The 17,038-nt window shown below is 50.6% G+C and overlaps 1 protein-coding gene across 1 annotated transcript in view; it reads right to left on the reverse strand.

Moving 5' to 3' along the window:
* The window catches only part of LOC139006817 (putative ATP-dependent DNA helicase DDX11-like protein 8), a 45,739-nt gene that overhangs the window by 6,015 nt on the left and 22,686 nt on the right, over window positions 1-17,038 (reverse strand). Inside the window, 16 exon segments of the mRNA XM_070409526.1 lie at window positions 560-672; window positions 1,171-1,302; window positions 1,454-1,565; window positions 1,856-1,894; window positions 3,484-3,551; window positions 3,670-3,714; window positions 4,500-4,579; window positions 4,914-4,960; window positions 5,922-6,074; window positions 7,632-7,840; window positions 8,196-8,283; window positions 8,503-8,610; window positions 9,569-9,614; window positions 11,318-11,475; window positions 11,805-11,891; window positions 12,657-12,905. Coding sequence (XP_070265627.1) covers window positions 560-672; window positions 1,171-1,302; window positions 1,454-1,565; window positions 1,856-1,894; window positions 3,484-3,551; window positions 3,670-3,714; window positions 4,500-4,579; window positions 4,914-4,960; window positions 5,922-6,074; window positions 7,632-7,840; window positions 8,196-8,283; window positions 8,503-8,610; window positions 9,569-9,614; window positions 11,318-11,475; window positions 11,805-11,891; window positions 12,657-12,905 — 1,734 coding nt within the window.

Consider the following 17,038-nt stretch of genomic DNA (forward strand, 5'->3'; position numbering starts at 1 on the left):
GTTTCTGAGTAAGAAAAAGCAAATTACAATAGCATTTACAGATAATGCCATATTTTTGTTTTAAAAATACGTATGTATATTTGTAAAAATTATGCATACAACTATGATATGCACCAAATGAATCTTTTGCTAGTGAAATTATGAACCTTCTTCCTGTTTTTGTTTATCTGTGATTTCTATAATGAAAATATAATACTTTCCTAAAAATACATTTAAATTTGTAAAAGAGAGAAAGTTATATCTATAGTGGGTACAGGAAGGGAGTGGCAGTAAGGCACTAAGTGTGAGGAAGAAACTCCAACAGGACTTTCTTTGGAGAAGTGTGATCCCACCGCTGCAGACACACAGGAGCAGTGGCAATGCTCAGTCCCCAAGCCTACAAGGCCCAGCAGTGAGACAGTACAGCAGTGCCACCCGGTGGACATTGTTTGGCCTGTTCAAGTCAAGCCCTTTCTGGTTTGGGAACCCAAGGGATGAGATGAAGAGGCCTAACTGTGCACCATTCCTGTCACCGTCCCATCCACACCTGGGCACAAGAGTCTGGACCCGGTGTCCTTACCGGCTGCATGGTGCCCCCCGCAATGACCACTGCCCGGCATTCCTTCACCACCTGGGCAAAAGGCACCGCTGGATTCAGCAGCAAGAATTTCAAGCTGCTCTGACTGAGGCTGCCTGATAAAAAGACAAAGAAAAGAGCTACATGGGAAGGGGGCAGGTACAGGCCCAAGAAACACTTCTATCCTCCGAGGCAAAGGGGTCCATGTAGGAGGCATGAGAGATAATCACTTTCTCTTTAAATCAAATCCTAATTAATCTGCAGGACAACCATGAGGTAGAGTACTACTAGCTCCCTTTTTGCATGAGGAAAATGAGGCTCAGAGACAAAGAAACTGGTCCAAGACACACGGCTTGTAGGGGTGGAACCAAGGCTCAAGCTAAAGCCCATGTTGCCTTAACCACTAGGCTACATGGCTCCTCACATCCTTGCCTGAGACAACCAACCATCCTACACACCTGCATCCCTCCTCACTACCCCCACTGCCTGCCCAGGTCACAGGAGGCTGGCATCACGACGTTTCTTTGTCCTGACCCTGGGAGGTGCTGGGATGGAAGTAAAGGCCCCTCTCATGCTCTGGCCTCCAGCTCCAGGCTAGCTCCCCCTTGGATTACCTTGGCGGCTCAGCATGACCCTGCCGTCCTGGTTGGCAGTGGTGAGAGCTTCAAGGAAGCCTTCGATGTGCATCAGTGGAGAAGCAGGTCGAGGCACCCTGGCCTCCCCCTCTTCCACAGGGGCTGTGGGAGCTGCACAGAGTAGAAGGGAGAGAGTCTGGGACCACAGGCGAGAGCAGAGAGCCTCCTTTCAGTTGGACTAACGGGGTTCTCTGGGGAGAGTCCACGTGTGAGGAACATTCCTGCCCAGGGTCTGCAGCCCAGCCCCCACCACCTGACTCACCCTCAGTCACCCCGGGCTGCAGGCTCTGTAGGAAGTGCTGGAACCCTGTCAGTCTGGGCTGCTCCCTGGGGGGTGCGAGGACCGCCCCATACCTTTCTGTGAAGCCAAAGAGCTAAGCAGGAATAAGAGCAACAGAGACAAATGAGGGCAGCAGAGAGGGAGGCCAGGGTGGACAAGAGGCTTCCATCTCTCATCTGCATCTCAACCAGGGCCCACCCTCCCGCCACCCCAACACCAGGCATCTTGGCAGCCCCTCCCCAACCCGGCAAGGATGCTCCCCAGTGAGGACAATAGAGATGAGGGTGCCTGAGTTTCCACAGGGCAGGAGAGAGAGGCTTTGTGAGGGCAGCAAGCAGAGGTGCAGCTGGACCCCACCCAGGCCCCAAGGAAGGGCAGCCGTACCTTTCTGCTGACCATGCTCTTTTCACAGTAGCGCCGCACCTGCAAAACCAAACCCGCTGTAGGTACATGGAAAACTTAATCAGGATGGAAAACAAAAACAGATAACCACTCTCCAAAACCCCGGGAGCATCAGTCACCACCACCTTCCGAGGAGCCCAAAGCCTCCTGAGGCCACCCATGTCACCCTCCTTTCTGAGGACACTCCGCCCCCACTGTCCCCACACCACACAGTGCTCTCCCACGAGAGGGCCTCTGCCAGGCCTCAGGCACAGCCTTCGCAAGTCTGCATGGCTCCACCCCTCCTAAAGGTCCTGGGTGATGGCTGTGTCCCTCTGCTTTCCTTCACCATGACGGCACCGAAGCTAGACCTTGGAGGATTAAGAGTTAGTCCTAAAAAAAAAACCCTATGAGCAAAGGCATAAAGGAGGTAAAGCCTGGGACTTGTTCAAGGGACACCTGGAGTGCAGTTAGGTTGGCGTGTAGGCTGGAATGCAAGACGATGACTTCGGAGCCTTTAAAAAATTCTCATAAGAATGGTATCTTTCAGTTAAGATTCACTAGACTATAGTTTGTAAAAGTTATTAGAAGGGAGACAGAATGAAATCAAGAAGACCAAAAAGGAGGCAAAGGAAAAGACTGCACTGAAGTAGCAGCTGTGGAGATGAAAAGGTGGGGTAAATTCAACAGCCGTTCCAGGCTGTGGGGCCTGGCCACAGTTTGGATGTGAGACGCAATGGGAGAAAGGACTCAAAGATGACAGGATTGCCAGCCTGTCTGAGGGGGTGATGGCAGTAACCATGACCAAACCAGTCAGGGCAGCTGGTTTGAAAAGGAAAGGCCCAATGGAAAGAAAGCAGGGTCTTGAGTCTGTGTGGCTGGGCTGGCACACTGGCTCGGCATGTACCATTTTCGTGTGGCCTGTGCGTGGTGTCCTCCTATGGTGACCTCGTTGAGCCTCGGCTTTCCTTTGCTCTAGAATGGAGATGGCACACCCTACTCTACAGTCACAGAACCTGGTGCACTGCCTCAAACACAGTAATTGCTCCGTTACTGTTAGTAAACGAGAATCATAAGGTTGTGAGTCTAGTAGCAGTGGCTGTACCCCGCCCCACCCCTCCTGGCCTCCGGGGAGAGCACCGATATGTAGGCCTGGAGCAAGCAAAGATGTGAGGCTGCAATAAACTATGGCTGGAGTGGAAAGATGAGAGAAAGGACAAGCAGAGTGGCCCAGCTGTGAGCTCACTCACCTCAGCCCAACAGCAGGATCACACTCACAACATTAACATCCAGCTCTACCCAGCAGCCAGGGGAAAGACCGTGCCCCAAGAAAGATGGCGTAAAGCGGAGGGCCGGGGCATCTCTAGTTGTGCTTATTAATCTAATCTCCCCCTAATCTCTCTGACCCTTCAACCCTAGGTCCAGGATCCTCTTTTGTTACTGACATTACTTTTCTTTTCTTTTTTTTCAGGGTTAATGGCATGTCTGTGCTGTAGATCCTCAGCCCTCTGGACTGACTGAGGACTGAAGGAATTTCCTTTTTATTCATTCCACAGTGTTAACAGTGTTCTGCCCACAGGTGGGGGTAGGATAAGATTTGATGAGCTAACATGAACCAGTAAAACCTCTACCTTGAACAGGTTGATGTTGTCGATCTGGCTCTGAAAGAGAAAGTCATTGATGGTCTTCAGCTCTGTCCCTAAGGGTAAACAAACAAGCCTTGGGGTCCTGCTCTGAAGACCATGGTGTTGGGGTCCCAGAGGGAAGCTCAGAACTGGCTCAGACCAGCCCTGGGCCCATGAGGGCCATCTTCTTACCTGTCTGTGAGAGGCTCTGTGTATTGGGATTTTGCTTAATGTTCCCTAAAAGAGAATTCAAACAGACAGGTCAAGATGGTGGTCCTCTGGCCCCATCCTCTCACACTCCACAGTATACTAGTCAAATAAGAACATTTGTCTGTGAACCGGCTTTTTGATAGTTTTAATACCCATAGACCCCCTACTGAGAACAGATGTTCCAGGAAGCCTCAAAGTCTGACCCACATGTGATATGGAGCCCAAAGCCTGGTGGTTTCATTCTTTTCACACCTCCTCTAAGGAGGCAGGGACAGAGTAGTCACCCCAGTTTAGGCAGGTGCCAACAGGACACGCCCAGCTGCTTGGTGACAGAGGCAAGGCAGAGATGGAAGCCAAGAACACCAATATGAGACAAAATCCCCTCAGAACCACCGGGCTGGCGTCCTGGACTTCTGCTTCCATGAAAGCCTTCAAAAGGGTCCCCGGGAAGGACAGTTCATTCATTCAACAAAAGAATGAAACCACCAGGTCCATTCTGCACAGAATGCTGGAAAGGTGCACGGGACCTGGAGCCAGTGGGTTCTAGCTCCTCTCACTGGGCTCAGCAACCAGAGGCTCTAGCTTCATTCACTCAGGTCACTGAGGGTCAACACACCCATGCTGCCGTCCTCACAGGAGCACTCTATCATGTAAAACGGCATTCACTTGTACTGTAGTGCTATTACTACCTCAGAACGGTGAAATAAATCAGGGTCCTAAAAAAGATCTAAGTTAGATGTCCTGACAGCGTCCAGGGAGCCGAGTCTGGCGAGCGGAAGCAGGATGGAGTTAGGGGTCGCGAGGCTCCTTACCACCCAGCACAGTCACAAACTTCTCCAACAGGTACAGGATCTGTTTAATGTACATCAGGTTCTTGGCCTTCAAACGCTTCCTGAGGACAAATCAACAGACAGCAAGTGGGTTACTCCAACAGCACCTTCCCTTCTAAGTGCCCCAAGCTGAGGCCCTTCTGGCTGGTGTCTTTCAAACTGGGTCACAAGCTACAAATACTCCCCTAGAAAAATAGGCTGGCTGTGGCCCAAGGCCTTCAAAGCCAGGTGCTGTGTCCTGAGCACCCCTGGCCTATGTGGGTGCACACACACAGGAGACAGCAGCACGCTAGGCCAGCCCGCAGAGATGCCAACCTAAGTGCCTCCTCTGGAGGCTGGCTTGGGGTGCTGAGGCTGAGCAGGATTTTCCCTTCCCCTCTGGAGGTAGTGTCTCACCTGTATCGTTCCATGTACTGGAGCAACTGGGAATGTGCCTGGCAGAGCTAAGGAGAGAAGAAATGGGCATGACTAGGGTCTGGGCAAGTGGCATAGGGCTGTGACAACTGTCTAGATTGTGGTTAGAAAATGCCAGCCCAGGACACACAGGAGGCAATCAAGGTGAGGAGAGTGGGGCTGGTTACAGACTAAAGGTGTGGGTTTTAAAGGCCCATGGGCTGGTGGGACCTGAGAGAGGGGAAGGAAGGCAGGTTCTGCTGCAGTGGCCACTTTGTGCCAGGGAAAAAGCAAGAGGCTGAATCTCCATAATGAAGTTCCCTGCTAGTTTTTACTGGGCTGGGAAAAGATGTGTTGCCTACTAAGAGTGATAGTTCAAGGTAACCATCATGTCCTGGCCTAAGATCAACCCATGCATTACTCAGTAGAGGTGGTGGAATGTCATGTGGGTTTCAGGGTCAGAAACCAGTGGTCAAATCCCAGTTTCCCACTTACTAGCTATGTGACCTTAGGTACTGCTTAAACCTCTCTGACTGAGTTCTCAATGTTAAATAGGAATACCAGCCCAATGTAGAATAGACGTGAACATCAGAGATAACTCTTACAGTGCATGGCACATAATAGGAAATAAATAAATAGCTTTCAGAAATCTTGAGCATTTTTCAGTTAAATCCTCTCAAAGCAATATCAATAATAATGACATCTAACTACACGAGGACCCTACTTCTCTCAAGCCATTACCCTGGATCATGGAGTGGTTAGTAGCATCCTGGGCTGGAGGGACTCAAGACCACACAGGCCAGTGAAGACCAAGGCACCAGTTCCTCTGCTTGAGCTAGACCCCAGTTCTGCGATCTGCTAGAAAGCAGCCACCTCTCACGAGGCTGCCACCTTGCCACAGTGCACCACTACCAAGCGCCATTTCTGGAGGAATCCCGGGTCCAGGCAGTTAGAGAAATGTTCCTTTGCCCCATGATAAACCCTGGCTCCGGTAGGGAGAGGCTGACCTACCTGGGATCCACTGACCTCCATACTGTGGATGCCTGTGATGGTGTCAATCAGGTTGTGCGCCTCATCGATGATCACTACCTGGCCCTGCAGCCGGATCCCCGCGGCCTGCCGGGTGGCCGTGTGCAGCAGCATCTGGTAGGGCAGCACCACCACCTGGGAGGAGATGGGGCCACGTGAGTGGGGCGGGACTCCCTCCTAGAGCAGGGTCACCAGCCTGCTCTAAGTTCCTGGTGTGAACAGTTTCATTTCCTGCCCAGAACAGGTGTAGAGAAAGGACAGCATCGTAATGTGCTTTTAACAACAGACTCTTTCCTCAAAAGTTTTATGTGTAACATCAAATATATGAAACAAAAGTGAAGCTGATCTGACTTCTGACTGAACCAAGAGTGGGGTTATGGGGAGGGGAACCCCAGTTGCTTAGCCTTGTCCATGCCCCCAAGGTAGGCCCTGAGGCACCTAAATTTCCTCAAAAAACGGTGAAAACCACCAGCATAGCAGAAGGCAGCCCAGGGCTCTGGTCCAGGAGCTGTCACTTCCTATCTGTGTGATTCTGGGGCCTGTGAGCCTCATTTTCCTCATCTGCAAAATGGGCTTGATAAACTGTCAAAACAGGGTTAAGAAGTGGGCTTGGGTGACAAAAATAAAAACATTCTGTACATTTTTTAGTGGCTTTGGTGTTATGACGATTTTCCAGTTACAAGAATACTGAAAAACTAAGTGAAAATTCAGAAAACTGGAAACTTAAGACCCAAGTTTTAATATGGTTCCATTACTCACCTGCTGTGAGAAAACAGATAAAACACTTAACCTTTCTGGACCCCACTGTCCCCAGGTGTAGAATATGGAAAATACCTGCCTTAGCTAGCTCAATGGGATACCATAAAAGCAAAAATGAGGTGAAAAGTGCCTTAAAAAGTCAAGATCATAAGAATTTCAGGACATTTTACGGCACTGGCACACAGTGTCTACAGCGCTGACCCTCGCTGTGGCAGGCCCTGGGAAGGACATGAAAGTGCTGGGAGCGCTGCTGCATTGCTCCGAGGACCACACACGCAGTCCAGGGAAATAGACTGATGAGCAATTACTGCCACATGAAATTATTACTAACACAGTTAGTTCCCTGCATCTTTTAAAATCAATTTTAACCTTTTCTTGATTATATGGAATTCTCCACAAATAATATCCTATTTCCAAAAGTCACTCAAATGAAGGAAGTAGCAAGAAATGTCAAATCATTACAACCAAATAACAGTATAATTTTTGACCTGTTAAATTGGTAGCTTTTCTGTTTAAATAATACTCCATATGCCCAGTCTAGAAAACAGTCCTCTCAAATGGTGCAGTAAGTGCACAGTCAGGACAGTCACTCTGAATGGCCATTTAAAAATAGATTTATGTTCTGTAGCTCCCATTCCTCCCGGTGTCTGCCCTGGCATCTCTCACTGTAGTTTCAACTAGGAATGCACACCTTCTCCTGGGCCTGACCCCCCATAATGCCACAGTGCCTGCAGAACAGCCACCAAGGGACCTGGGGCCTCCTGTGACCCTGTGCCCTAGGAGAGTGGGTTACATGTCATCGATGTGCAGTATGTCGGTCAGTCCAACCGTGGACAGTGACATCTTCCCAAACTAAGAGGAGTAAGGAATTCCCTCACGGCCTAGGCTGCAGTTAAAGCCAAGAGCCACCGCCCAACCCTCTGTGGTCTTCACCTGGGCAGCTGGAATGGCAAACCGGCTCCCATAATAGGGACAGGCCCCAGCCTCCTTCCCCAGGGCCACCAGCTGCTCGATGTCCTTCACCTCCAGCAGCACCTGGTCCTGGAGGAGCTGCAAGTGCCTATGGCTGTAGAAGGGACAGGCAGCCTGGGGTGCCTGCCTTCTCCTCTTGGGTTCCTGGTCCTCAGCTCTGCTCTTGCTCTCTGCGGGTGGCAGCACAGGGGCAAAGGCAGAAAGAACAGTAACGGGCCTGTGGCCAGGAGCAGGCCAGTAAGGTCATGTCTACAAAACCCTTACGTGAACTATTTATTCTGGTCTCATCATAACACTCTGGTACTTTACTCTGTGTTCAAAACCCGGATTTCGGAATTAACTCTGACCCAGAAAGCAAACACACCTTCTCCCAAGGAGAGGCTCTTTAGGAAGAACCATCATTTCCATTAAGATACTGTCTGTATTGTGCTGGCCCCTGCCCCTCCCGCGCCACACTCCCAGCTGCCCGAGGCCAAAGGATGGTCCCAGAGGCTGCTTCTTTAGCTCAAGGGTGCAGGTGGCTACCGTGTCTGCTCCTCTGCAGCTCCATACAGCGGTCGTTAATCAGCTGCACAGAACCCAGGTTTTTCACGTCTTGGTTTATACAGAGATTCTATGAGACAGAGGAACAAGAGGTAAAGAAATGGTGCTGCTACATGATACACAGCAGCCCACCAGGGCCTCGCAGACCAGCCCTCCCCCATTTCCTTCCAAGGGTCAGCAAGGCCCGATAGGGGCGATTCTCCCCTCCTCAGCCTGCCTGCAAGAGGAAGACGAAGGCACAGGGAAGGGAGTAGAGGGCACCAGGGCTGAGGCACCCTGCTCTGTCTACCTGCCGAGAGCCAAGGGAGACGAGCCGGGTGTCCTTGCCAAAGGGGCTCTTCTGTACCTCGTGCACAAACTGGGCCAGCTGGGAGTGGGTCCGACTGCAGTAATAAATCTGCGCCGAGGAAAAGCAGGGGATTTCAAAGACGGTATAACATTCTCAAGTATTCTTTGCACATCAAGGAATGCCATGGGTGATGGGCTGAGGGAATGGGGAAAGGGGTCACAAATATACAAACCTACAGCAAGGTAACTGTCCCAGAGAAGACCTTACCGAAATACCAGGGTTCCCCATTTCACCCTCAACTCCTAAAGTTCAAGAGAATGCCCACAAGATGGGACTCCTCCCGTCAGTCATGCTCAGCCCCTAATCCAACTGTTCTGGAGGGCTTGGACACCTTAGGAAAAGTATTTCCCTGGGTGGTGACTCTTGACATGGAAAAGGTCCCTAAGATTCTGGGGAGTGGTGAGGGGCTGTTCCACACACACCTCCCAAGGGCATGGAGGGGGGGGGGGCTGGCAGTAAAGCAGGAGGAGGCTGAGCTGAACACTCTTTCTCTGAACTCCGCTAAGATTTAGAAGAGTGAGGAGAGGAAAAAAGAGAAAGGGGTGGGGGGTGTCTAGTTTCAACAGAGAAAACAAAGGTATTACATGAATGAAACAAAATGATTTGAATTTGAGAAGTGTTGGCACCACATATGCCTCATAGCTCTCCATGCAAATGAAAATATGAACAAAAGAGGAGCATGCCATCAGAACATCCAAAGGACAAAGAACTCTCACTCTGACCTGCCCTGGCCTTCCCCAACTCCTAATGCAGAGAGAGATCCAGGGTCCTTGGCCCAGAATGGCTGTTCTCCCAAGTCCTGTGGCACATGAGCCCGGGCATCGCTCCCACGAGATGTCTCCCCAGGTGCCCAGACCAACTTGCCAGGTGAACACCTAGAGACCAGGTTTGGGTCTGGGGAGATGGAGTCAGTGGGCTGGAGGCTCCTCACCTACAGGAGGGACCCTCGAATTTTCCCTGGACTCCAGGCCAATCACAGCACAAAGCTTAGGACATGGCATCTTACCTTAGTTACATGTTCTTCCTCCAGGTCATCCTCATCCTCATCTAATCTGAGAGAAAAACAAAACACAGAAAAACATTCTTCTCAGCAAACGCAGGCCAACTAGAAACACACTTACTGAGCATCTTATCACGTGCCAGCGATCAGCCCTAGACCTAAACAACTAAGAACCAAACTGAAGATTGAGCTCTGAGCTAGGAGACGGACACATCCCAGCAGTGAAGTTCCACCAAAGCAGCAGGTGGTCGCTTGCGCTCTCGGTCAGGGAGACACCCCAGGCTAACACCAAGGCCATCCTCCCACTGCCACTCAGGAGAGGACAGAGAGAGAAAGGACATGGTATTCCCAAAACCCTAGGGTCAATGTTTGACTGTCATCCAAGGCTACTCTCCTCTCACTGTCTAACCTCCAGCAAATGGGACTTCTCTCAATTCACCAAGAGAACTTGATTCTACCACTCTATCAGAGCTTGGGCATGCTGTGCTCTGTGCCAGGAATGCTCTCTCCCTCACTTCTTCCCTTTACCTAGCCAACTGCTAGTCAACTTCAAGACCTCCTCATAAACATTACCTGCTCTGGGCAGCGTTCCTCAATCTCCCCTGGCAGGGTTGCCTGCCCTGTAACACACTGCCATGGTCCCTGTGATATTCATCTCTTTCAAAAACCATTTCTTCTTCTGTCTCCTCAACCACCCTATCCTGTCCACAGGTGGATCTGGGTGTGTCTTGTTTCTACGAAGCACCCCCACAGCCTGCAAACAGCAGCAACTCCACGCACATTTCCTAAGTGAAGCCCCAAATGACAGGGTGAGGGAATAAAAGATGCTGTCACTCATGACCATATCAATCTCTTCTCCCCTCAGAATTAAAAAAAAAACCACTTAAATTAAAAAACTAAATAAATAAATCATATGCCACATAGTGCACAGACTCAGCAGGATCTGGGTGCAAGGCTGGATGTGTGAATAAACGAAGTCTGCCCTTCCTGGGAATGAATGAGGAGCCCATCAGCACTGGGGACTGTAAGTCAACCTGCATTACTTGGCTGGTTGTTTAGTCAACGTTATTAGTCTAAGCTTCTTAGAAAACACAAAATCCTTTTTCAGATATACTCTACCTTGTATATAAGGTGGGGACATCAGATGGATTTTTTTGTTTTTGTTCACCTAGCAATTCAGTTTTTTTAAAAAGCAGAAATGCTCACTGCCTTGGGCTATTAGAAAAGGAGTTAGTTACAGTGTTAGTTTCTTGGTCAATAAAGAACTGTTCAGTCAGCTTTGTCTGAAAGGCCTGGATTTAAATTACAGGCCACAGGAACCAAGATGGTGGTGTGGGTAAGCACCTGAACCCAATGCAGTTTGGTACTTAAGAGTCTGAGATCTAGAGTTGGGTGACCGGGTTCAAGTCTCAGCTCCCCGCTACCTGGCCTTGTGGCCTTGGCCAAGGCATCACACCTGGCTGGGCCACAGCTCCCTCAGGTGTAAAGGGAAGACACAAATACTGATGCGAGAATAATGGCATTAACAGACATGCAGCCAGTGCCCGGCAGAGAGAGAGGGCCGACTATCATTGCCATTATCACTTACGCACCCTAAAGAGGAGCCTGTCTGAGAGAAGAGGCAGTGGCTGGCATTCCATCCCTTCAGATGCCCGAAGAGTGACAAGGAAGCCTGCTTCTTTCTTGGCACAAGGAAGGAGCTGCCTCCCATGTGGGCTCAGCAGGGTGGTGGGTGGAACAGAAGTGCTATCTTACCCATTAGGGGCTCCTTTCTCTTCATCACTCTCGTACTCTGAGAGGACCAGCTCCTCCTCCCCAGATGCCAGCTGCTCCAGGGGCTCAGCCTCTGTTCCTGCTGCCAGTATGTCCCTGCTGAGACGGAGGAGACGCTCTGTCTCTTCTTCTTCCTGTCTCTGTACAGGAGCAGTGCAGGAGGGGAAAGATAACCTCAGTACTGATGCCCCCACCTTCGACAGAGTCAGCCTCAGTGTGGCCATCCCCAAGGACCACACACACACACACACACACACACACACACACACACACGCCATTAACTTGGGCCTTGCTGCTTTACTGGCATCAATATCCTAGGTATCACTACCTCGGCTCAAGTTCCCATCCACTGGGTCATAAGGACTTAGGGAGTGGGGGTCAGGGAGAGGAACCTGAAAACCTGGCCACTCACCCAAAGGAGCTACACACCTCGAGGCCCCAAGCAGCCACCCTGGGAGATGACACTCACCTCACGCTTGGCTGCATACTTGAGATGTGTATTGTGACGGAGCTGCTGTAGGCGTTCTTCTCGCTTCTTCCTCCTGATCTGCTCCTTCTAAAGAGGAAAGAAGCCGTAAAGGAGACTCCTGCAGGAAGCCCAAACCAAGACTTTCTTACAGAGTCTGGGGCTGCTCAGCCTAGTGCCTCTTCACACAAGGCAGTTCTCCTCCCCTGGCCAGCACCCATCACCAGACCCGGAGCCTCGCCAGGTCCCCGCCTCGCTGCTCACTGCAGGAAGTCTGTATACCCCCTGCCAAAGCCACATACTCTCACAATAAAATGCATACCTTATTGAGTTTGCAGCCATGAAACCATGTTGCCAATGGCAACAGTGAGATAGGTTCCTTTCCCAGGTGGGTAATGAATGGGACCTGCCAACCCCTTATCTAGAGAAGGCCTGTTGACATCAGCTTTAAAAAGATAGCAAAGCCCTGGCCAATGTTTCTCAGTGGTTAGAGCGCCGGCCCATGCACCAAAGGGTCACAGTCAAGAGCATGTACCTGGGTTGTGTGTTCACTATGCGCCCTTGGTCAGGGCAGCATGTGTGAGGAGACAATCGATTGATGTAAGAGTCTCTCTCACATAGGTGTTTCTCTCTCTCCACCCTCCTTGAAAAGCAATGGTAAAAATATCCCCAGGTGAGGATTAACAACAAAAAAGACAGCACGGGTGCAACACCATTAACTCAACAAAGCTGCCAGGAGAACTAAGAGGCATTGCAAAGCCAAAGAACACATATTTAAATCTTGGAATCAACCCAAAATAATCACTGAAGTGCTGTTTCCTAGATCACTCCCACTTCTTTTACCCTGGATCTCACCTTTAGTCGGTCCACCAGGTCCCTTTCTTCTTTCTTCTGCACAAACTGAGTAACCCAGTCAGGTTCTCCAGTAGGCCCCAGGGTGTCTGGAGTCTCTTGACGTGAGGATGAAATACATGGGGGCTGGTCCTTCCCATCATTGGAGGGGGCAGTTCCAGTTTTAAGGAGACGTGCCTCCTCTTGACGTTTCTTCTCTTCAAAGTCACGAAGCCAGGAAAGGGCCCCACAAATAAGACTTAAGGATTTTCCCTACAGGAAAAACATGTTTTCAGAAATAGAGAACAAACCAAGCTTCCCAAATGACCTTTCCGTTTTACTAAAGCTTCAAAAAGAGTCTGACTTTAAATATTAGACCAGCCTGGGGAAGAAAGAACAGGAAATTAGCAAGAAAAATAGCCAGGAAAAGTAGGACAAAGGAAGGAATAAAAACGAAGCTCTTAGCTTAGTTATACAAGTCACTGCTCCTCAAAGAATTTGAAGTGGCTTATCAGGTTTCACATAACTACTGTAAGTCAACATAATTAGAAGTGAGAAAGTAGATAAATGGCCCCCAAAAGAATTAAGGCAAAAAACATGTGGAGCATGAAATGCCACCCACGTGCTGAGGAGGAGCGACACCTTTCAAGCAGCTGGTGTGCAGGTAGAACATGACCAGTCTTGTAGTCCGGCATTCATAACTTTGTTGAAGCAAAAGAACACAATTCTTTATATATATATATATATATATACATATATATATATATATATATATATATATATAAATATATACACACACATGTGTATATATATATATATTAATTATTGATTTTTTACAGAGAGGAAGGGAGAGGGATAGAGAGTTAGAAACATCGATGAGAGAGAAACATCAATCGGCTGCCTCCTGCACACTCCCTACTGGGGATGTGCCCGCAACCAAGGTACATGCCCTTGACAGGAATCAAACCTGGGACCCTTGAGTCCGCAGGCTGACGCTCTATCCACTGAGCCAAACTATCACTGTAGTTTCAACTAGGAATGCACACCTAGTTGAATAAGATGAAGCATATTCAGAGATTCAGTTAAATCAATTCTTGATTTAAAGACAAGAATTCTCCCTGTGGGTCGGTGTTATGGGTTGAATCTTGTCTCCCCAAGATCCACGTCAAAGTCCCAACCTCCAGTGTCTCAGAATGTGGCCTTATTTGGAAGCAGAGTCATTGCAGGTGTATTTAGTCAAGATGAAGTAGGCCCTAATCCAATATGACTGGTGTCCTTATAAAAAGGGGAAATTTGGACACACAGGCCACAAAGGAAGGTGATCAGCAGGGAAAAGAGACATCTAAGGAGCGTGGGAGACATCCTTCTCCCACGGCCCTCAGAAGAACCAACCCTGAAACCAAACTGTTGGGAGGCTTGGTTCTGACTTACGACCTCCAGAACTGGGAGAGAACAAATTTATGTTGTTTAAGCCACCCAAGTTTGCACGATTTGTTATAACAATCCTCCTAGAAAGGCTGCTGCCGTGAGTTTCACAAAGCTGCTGCTTCTAGGATCCAAAGGGCAGGTCATTTCAGGTGAGTCTCAGGAAGGCCAACACCTTCATGTCCAGGCCATCATTCCCCCAACCCTGCTTAACCCAGGGGTGATCTCAGAGTATCCAGAGCGAGATTCTCAGCCTAATTTGGGCTTGAATGAACTGCAGGTGAAATGCATGTGTGTCTATTGTTGGGGGGAAATAGCAGAGCACAGTGGCTAGAGCTTTAGATTCCACAGCCAGTTTGTCTGGGTCAAATACAGGCTTCTCCACCTATCAGCTCTGTGACCTTAGGCTAACTTCTCTAGGATTGTTTCTAAAAATGCAAAATGGGAATACCAGTAATAGTAGGACCTTCCTCAAAGTTGCTGCAAGCATTGAATAAGTTAATACACATAAAGGGTAATACCTGGACCAAGATTAGAGGGAACACCTGGTACATAAATGAGCAACCAGGGCCTGTTTTTTCCAACTATTAAGTAACTAGTGGCCCTGTGCATGAATTCGTGCACCATTGGGGTCCCTCAGCCTGGCCTGCGAGATGGGGCCAAAACCAGCTCTCCAACATCCCCTGAGGGGTCCAAGATTTCAAGAGGGCACAGGCCAGGCCGAAGGACCCCACCAGTACACGATCAGGCCAGGGAGGAACGTGGAAAGTTGGCCAGCCGAGGAGGGACAGCAGGAGGGCTCCAGGGCATGTCCTGCCTGTCTTGCTCAGTCCCAATTGCCTGGATTCCAGCAGCAAGCTAACCTCAGGTCGGAGCATCTGCCCCTTGGTGGTCAGCACATCATAGCGACCGGTCGACCGGTCGACTGTCTGCCCCCTGGTGGTCAGTGCATGTCACAGTGAGCGGTTGAGCTGCGTTAGCATATCATTAGCATATTACGCTTTGATTGGTTGAACGGATGACCAGACAACCAGACACTTAGCATATTAGACTTTTATTACATAGGACTAGAGGCCTGGTGCACAAAAATTTGTGCACTCGGGGGGGGGGGGGGGGTCCCCAGCCCGGCCTATGCCCTCTCGCAGTCTGGGACCCCTCGGGAGATAACGACCTGCTGGCTTAGGCCTGCTCCCGGGTGGCAGAAGGCAGGCCCAATCCCTAGGTGCAGCCCCTGGTCAGGCTCAGAGCAGGGCCGATTGGGGAGTTATGGGCGCCACCCCGTCATGCACAGAGCAGGGTGGATCAGGAGGTTGCGATGCCACCCTCAGTCACACTCAGGGTAGGGCCGATTGGGGGTTGGGGCACCGCCCCCTGTCACACTCAAGGCAGGGTCGATGGCGAGGTTTCGGCGCCACCCCCTGTCACGCACAGAGCAGGGCCGATTAAGAGGTTGGGGTGCTGCTCCGTCACTCACAGAGCAGGGCCAATCAAGGGGTTGGGGCGCTGCCCCCTGTCACTCACAGAGCAGGGCCCACCAGGGGGGTTGGGGCTCTGTACCCTGTCACACACAGAGCAGGGTCAATCAGGGGGTTGGGGAGCTCCCCCGTCACTCACAGAGTAGGGCCGATAGGGGAGCTGGGGCACCGCCTCCTGTCACACACAGAGCAGGGCAGATCAGGGGGTTGGGACGCTGCACCCTGTCACACTCAGGGCAGGGCCAATGGGAGGTTATGGCTCTACCCTGTCACACACAGAGCAGGCCAGTGGAGGGGGGTTGGGGCGCCACCCTCTATCACCCACAGAGCAAGGCCGATCAGGGGGTTGGGGCGCCGCCACTGTCACACTCAGGGCAGGGCCGATGGAGAGGTTATGGCTCTACCCTGTCACACACCGAGCAGGGCCCGTGGGAGGGGGTGGTTGGGGCGCCGCACCCTGTCACACACAGAGCAGGGCCGATCAGGGGGTTGGGGCGCCGCACCCTGTCAAACACAGAGCCTCAGGGCAATCAGGGGATTGGGGAGCTCCCCCCTATCAGGCACAGAGCAGGGCTGATCAGGGGGTTTGGGCACTGCCCCGTCACGCTGATCCCGGTGCCGGGGGGCATATTACCCTTTTACTATATAGGACAGAGGCTTGGTGCATGGGTAGGGGCTGGCTGGTTTGCCCTGAAGGGTGTCCTGGATCAGGGTGGGGGTCCCCACTGGGGTGCCTGGCCAGTCTGGCTGAGGGGCTGAGGGCTGTTTTCAGGAAGCGGGTGACTGAAGCTCCCAACCACTCCTTTTTTTCTTTTTTTTTTTCTATTCTGGGCCAGCTTTAGCTCTGAGGCCTCGCTGCTGAAAACATCGATACAATGTTGCTGTCCGGCTGGCTGAAGCCTGGCTGAATGAAAGCCGGTTTCTGGGGTTTTGTTTAGCTTCTTATTTGCAACATAGTACATAGTTGCTTAGAGTTGCAGCGGAGAGGCCGGCAGCGGCAGGCGGGGAATGTTCGAGTCCACCGTCACTGGAGCAAGCAAGCCTCCCTGCTCACTTCAGTGCATGGCTGCCAGCCGCCATCTTGGCTGACAGTTAATTTGCATAAGGATATGCTGATTAGCCAATGGGAAGGGTAGCGGTCATACGCTAATTACCATGTTTCTTTTTTATTAGTATAGATAATAAAAGTACTATTAACTTGGGATGAGGATCTATTTGTTTTCATCAAATTCTCAGAAGGCCCTGAGAATGATGGCTACTTCTGAAGAATGGATGACTCACATATGTTTAGAAAAGCCCCATACGTTCCATTTCTGTCCATTTTTGATAGAGACTGAGCGACAAAGACTTGCAGACAGCAGATGCCAGAAAAACCTGGGGCAGCCATTCTGTGCTGCCTGGGAATGGGGAGCCATCCGCTTCAGCTGTCATCAAGCGAGGAATAGGAGAGACGTCCCCAATATAAGTGTCCCAGGCACAGATGCCTGGTCAGAGAGCCAGCAGTCT

Source organism: Myotis yumanensis, unplaced genomic scaffold (genome assembly GCF_028538775.1).
Source record: "Myotis yumanensis isolate MYYU_CA2020_CCGP unplaced genomic scaffold, mMyoYum1.0.hap1 SCAF_3, whole genome shotgun sequence".
NCBI classification, from domain to species: domain Eukaryota; kingdom Metazoa; phylum Chordata; class Mammalia; order Chiroptera; family Vespertilionidae; genus Myotis; species Myotis yumanensis.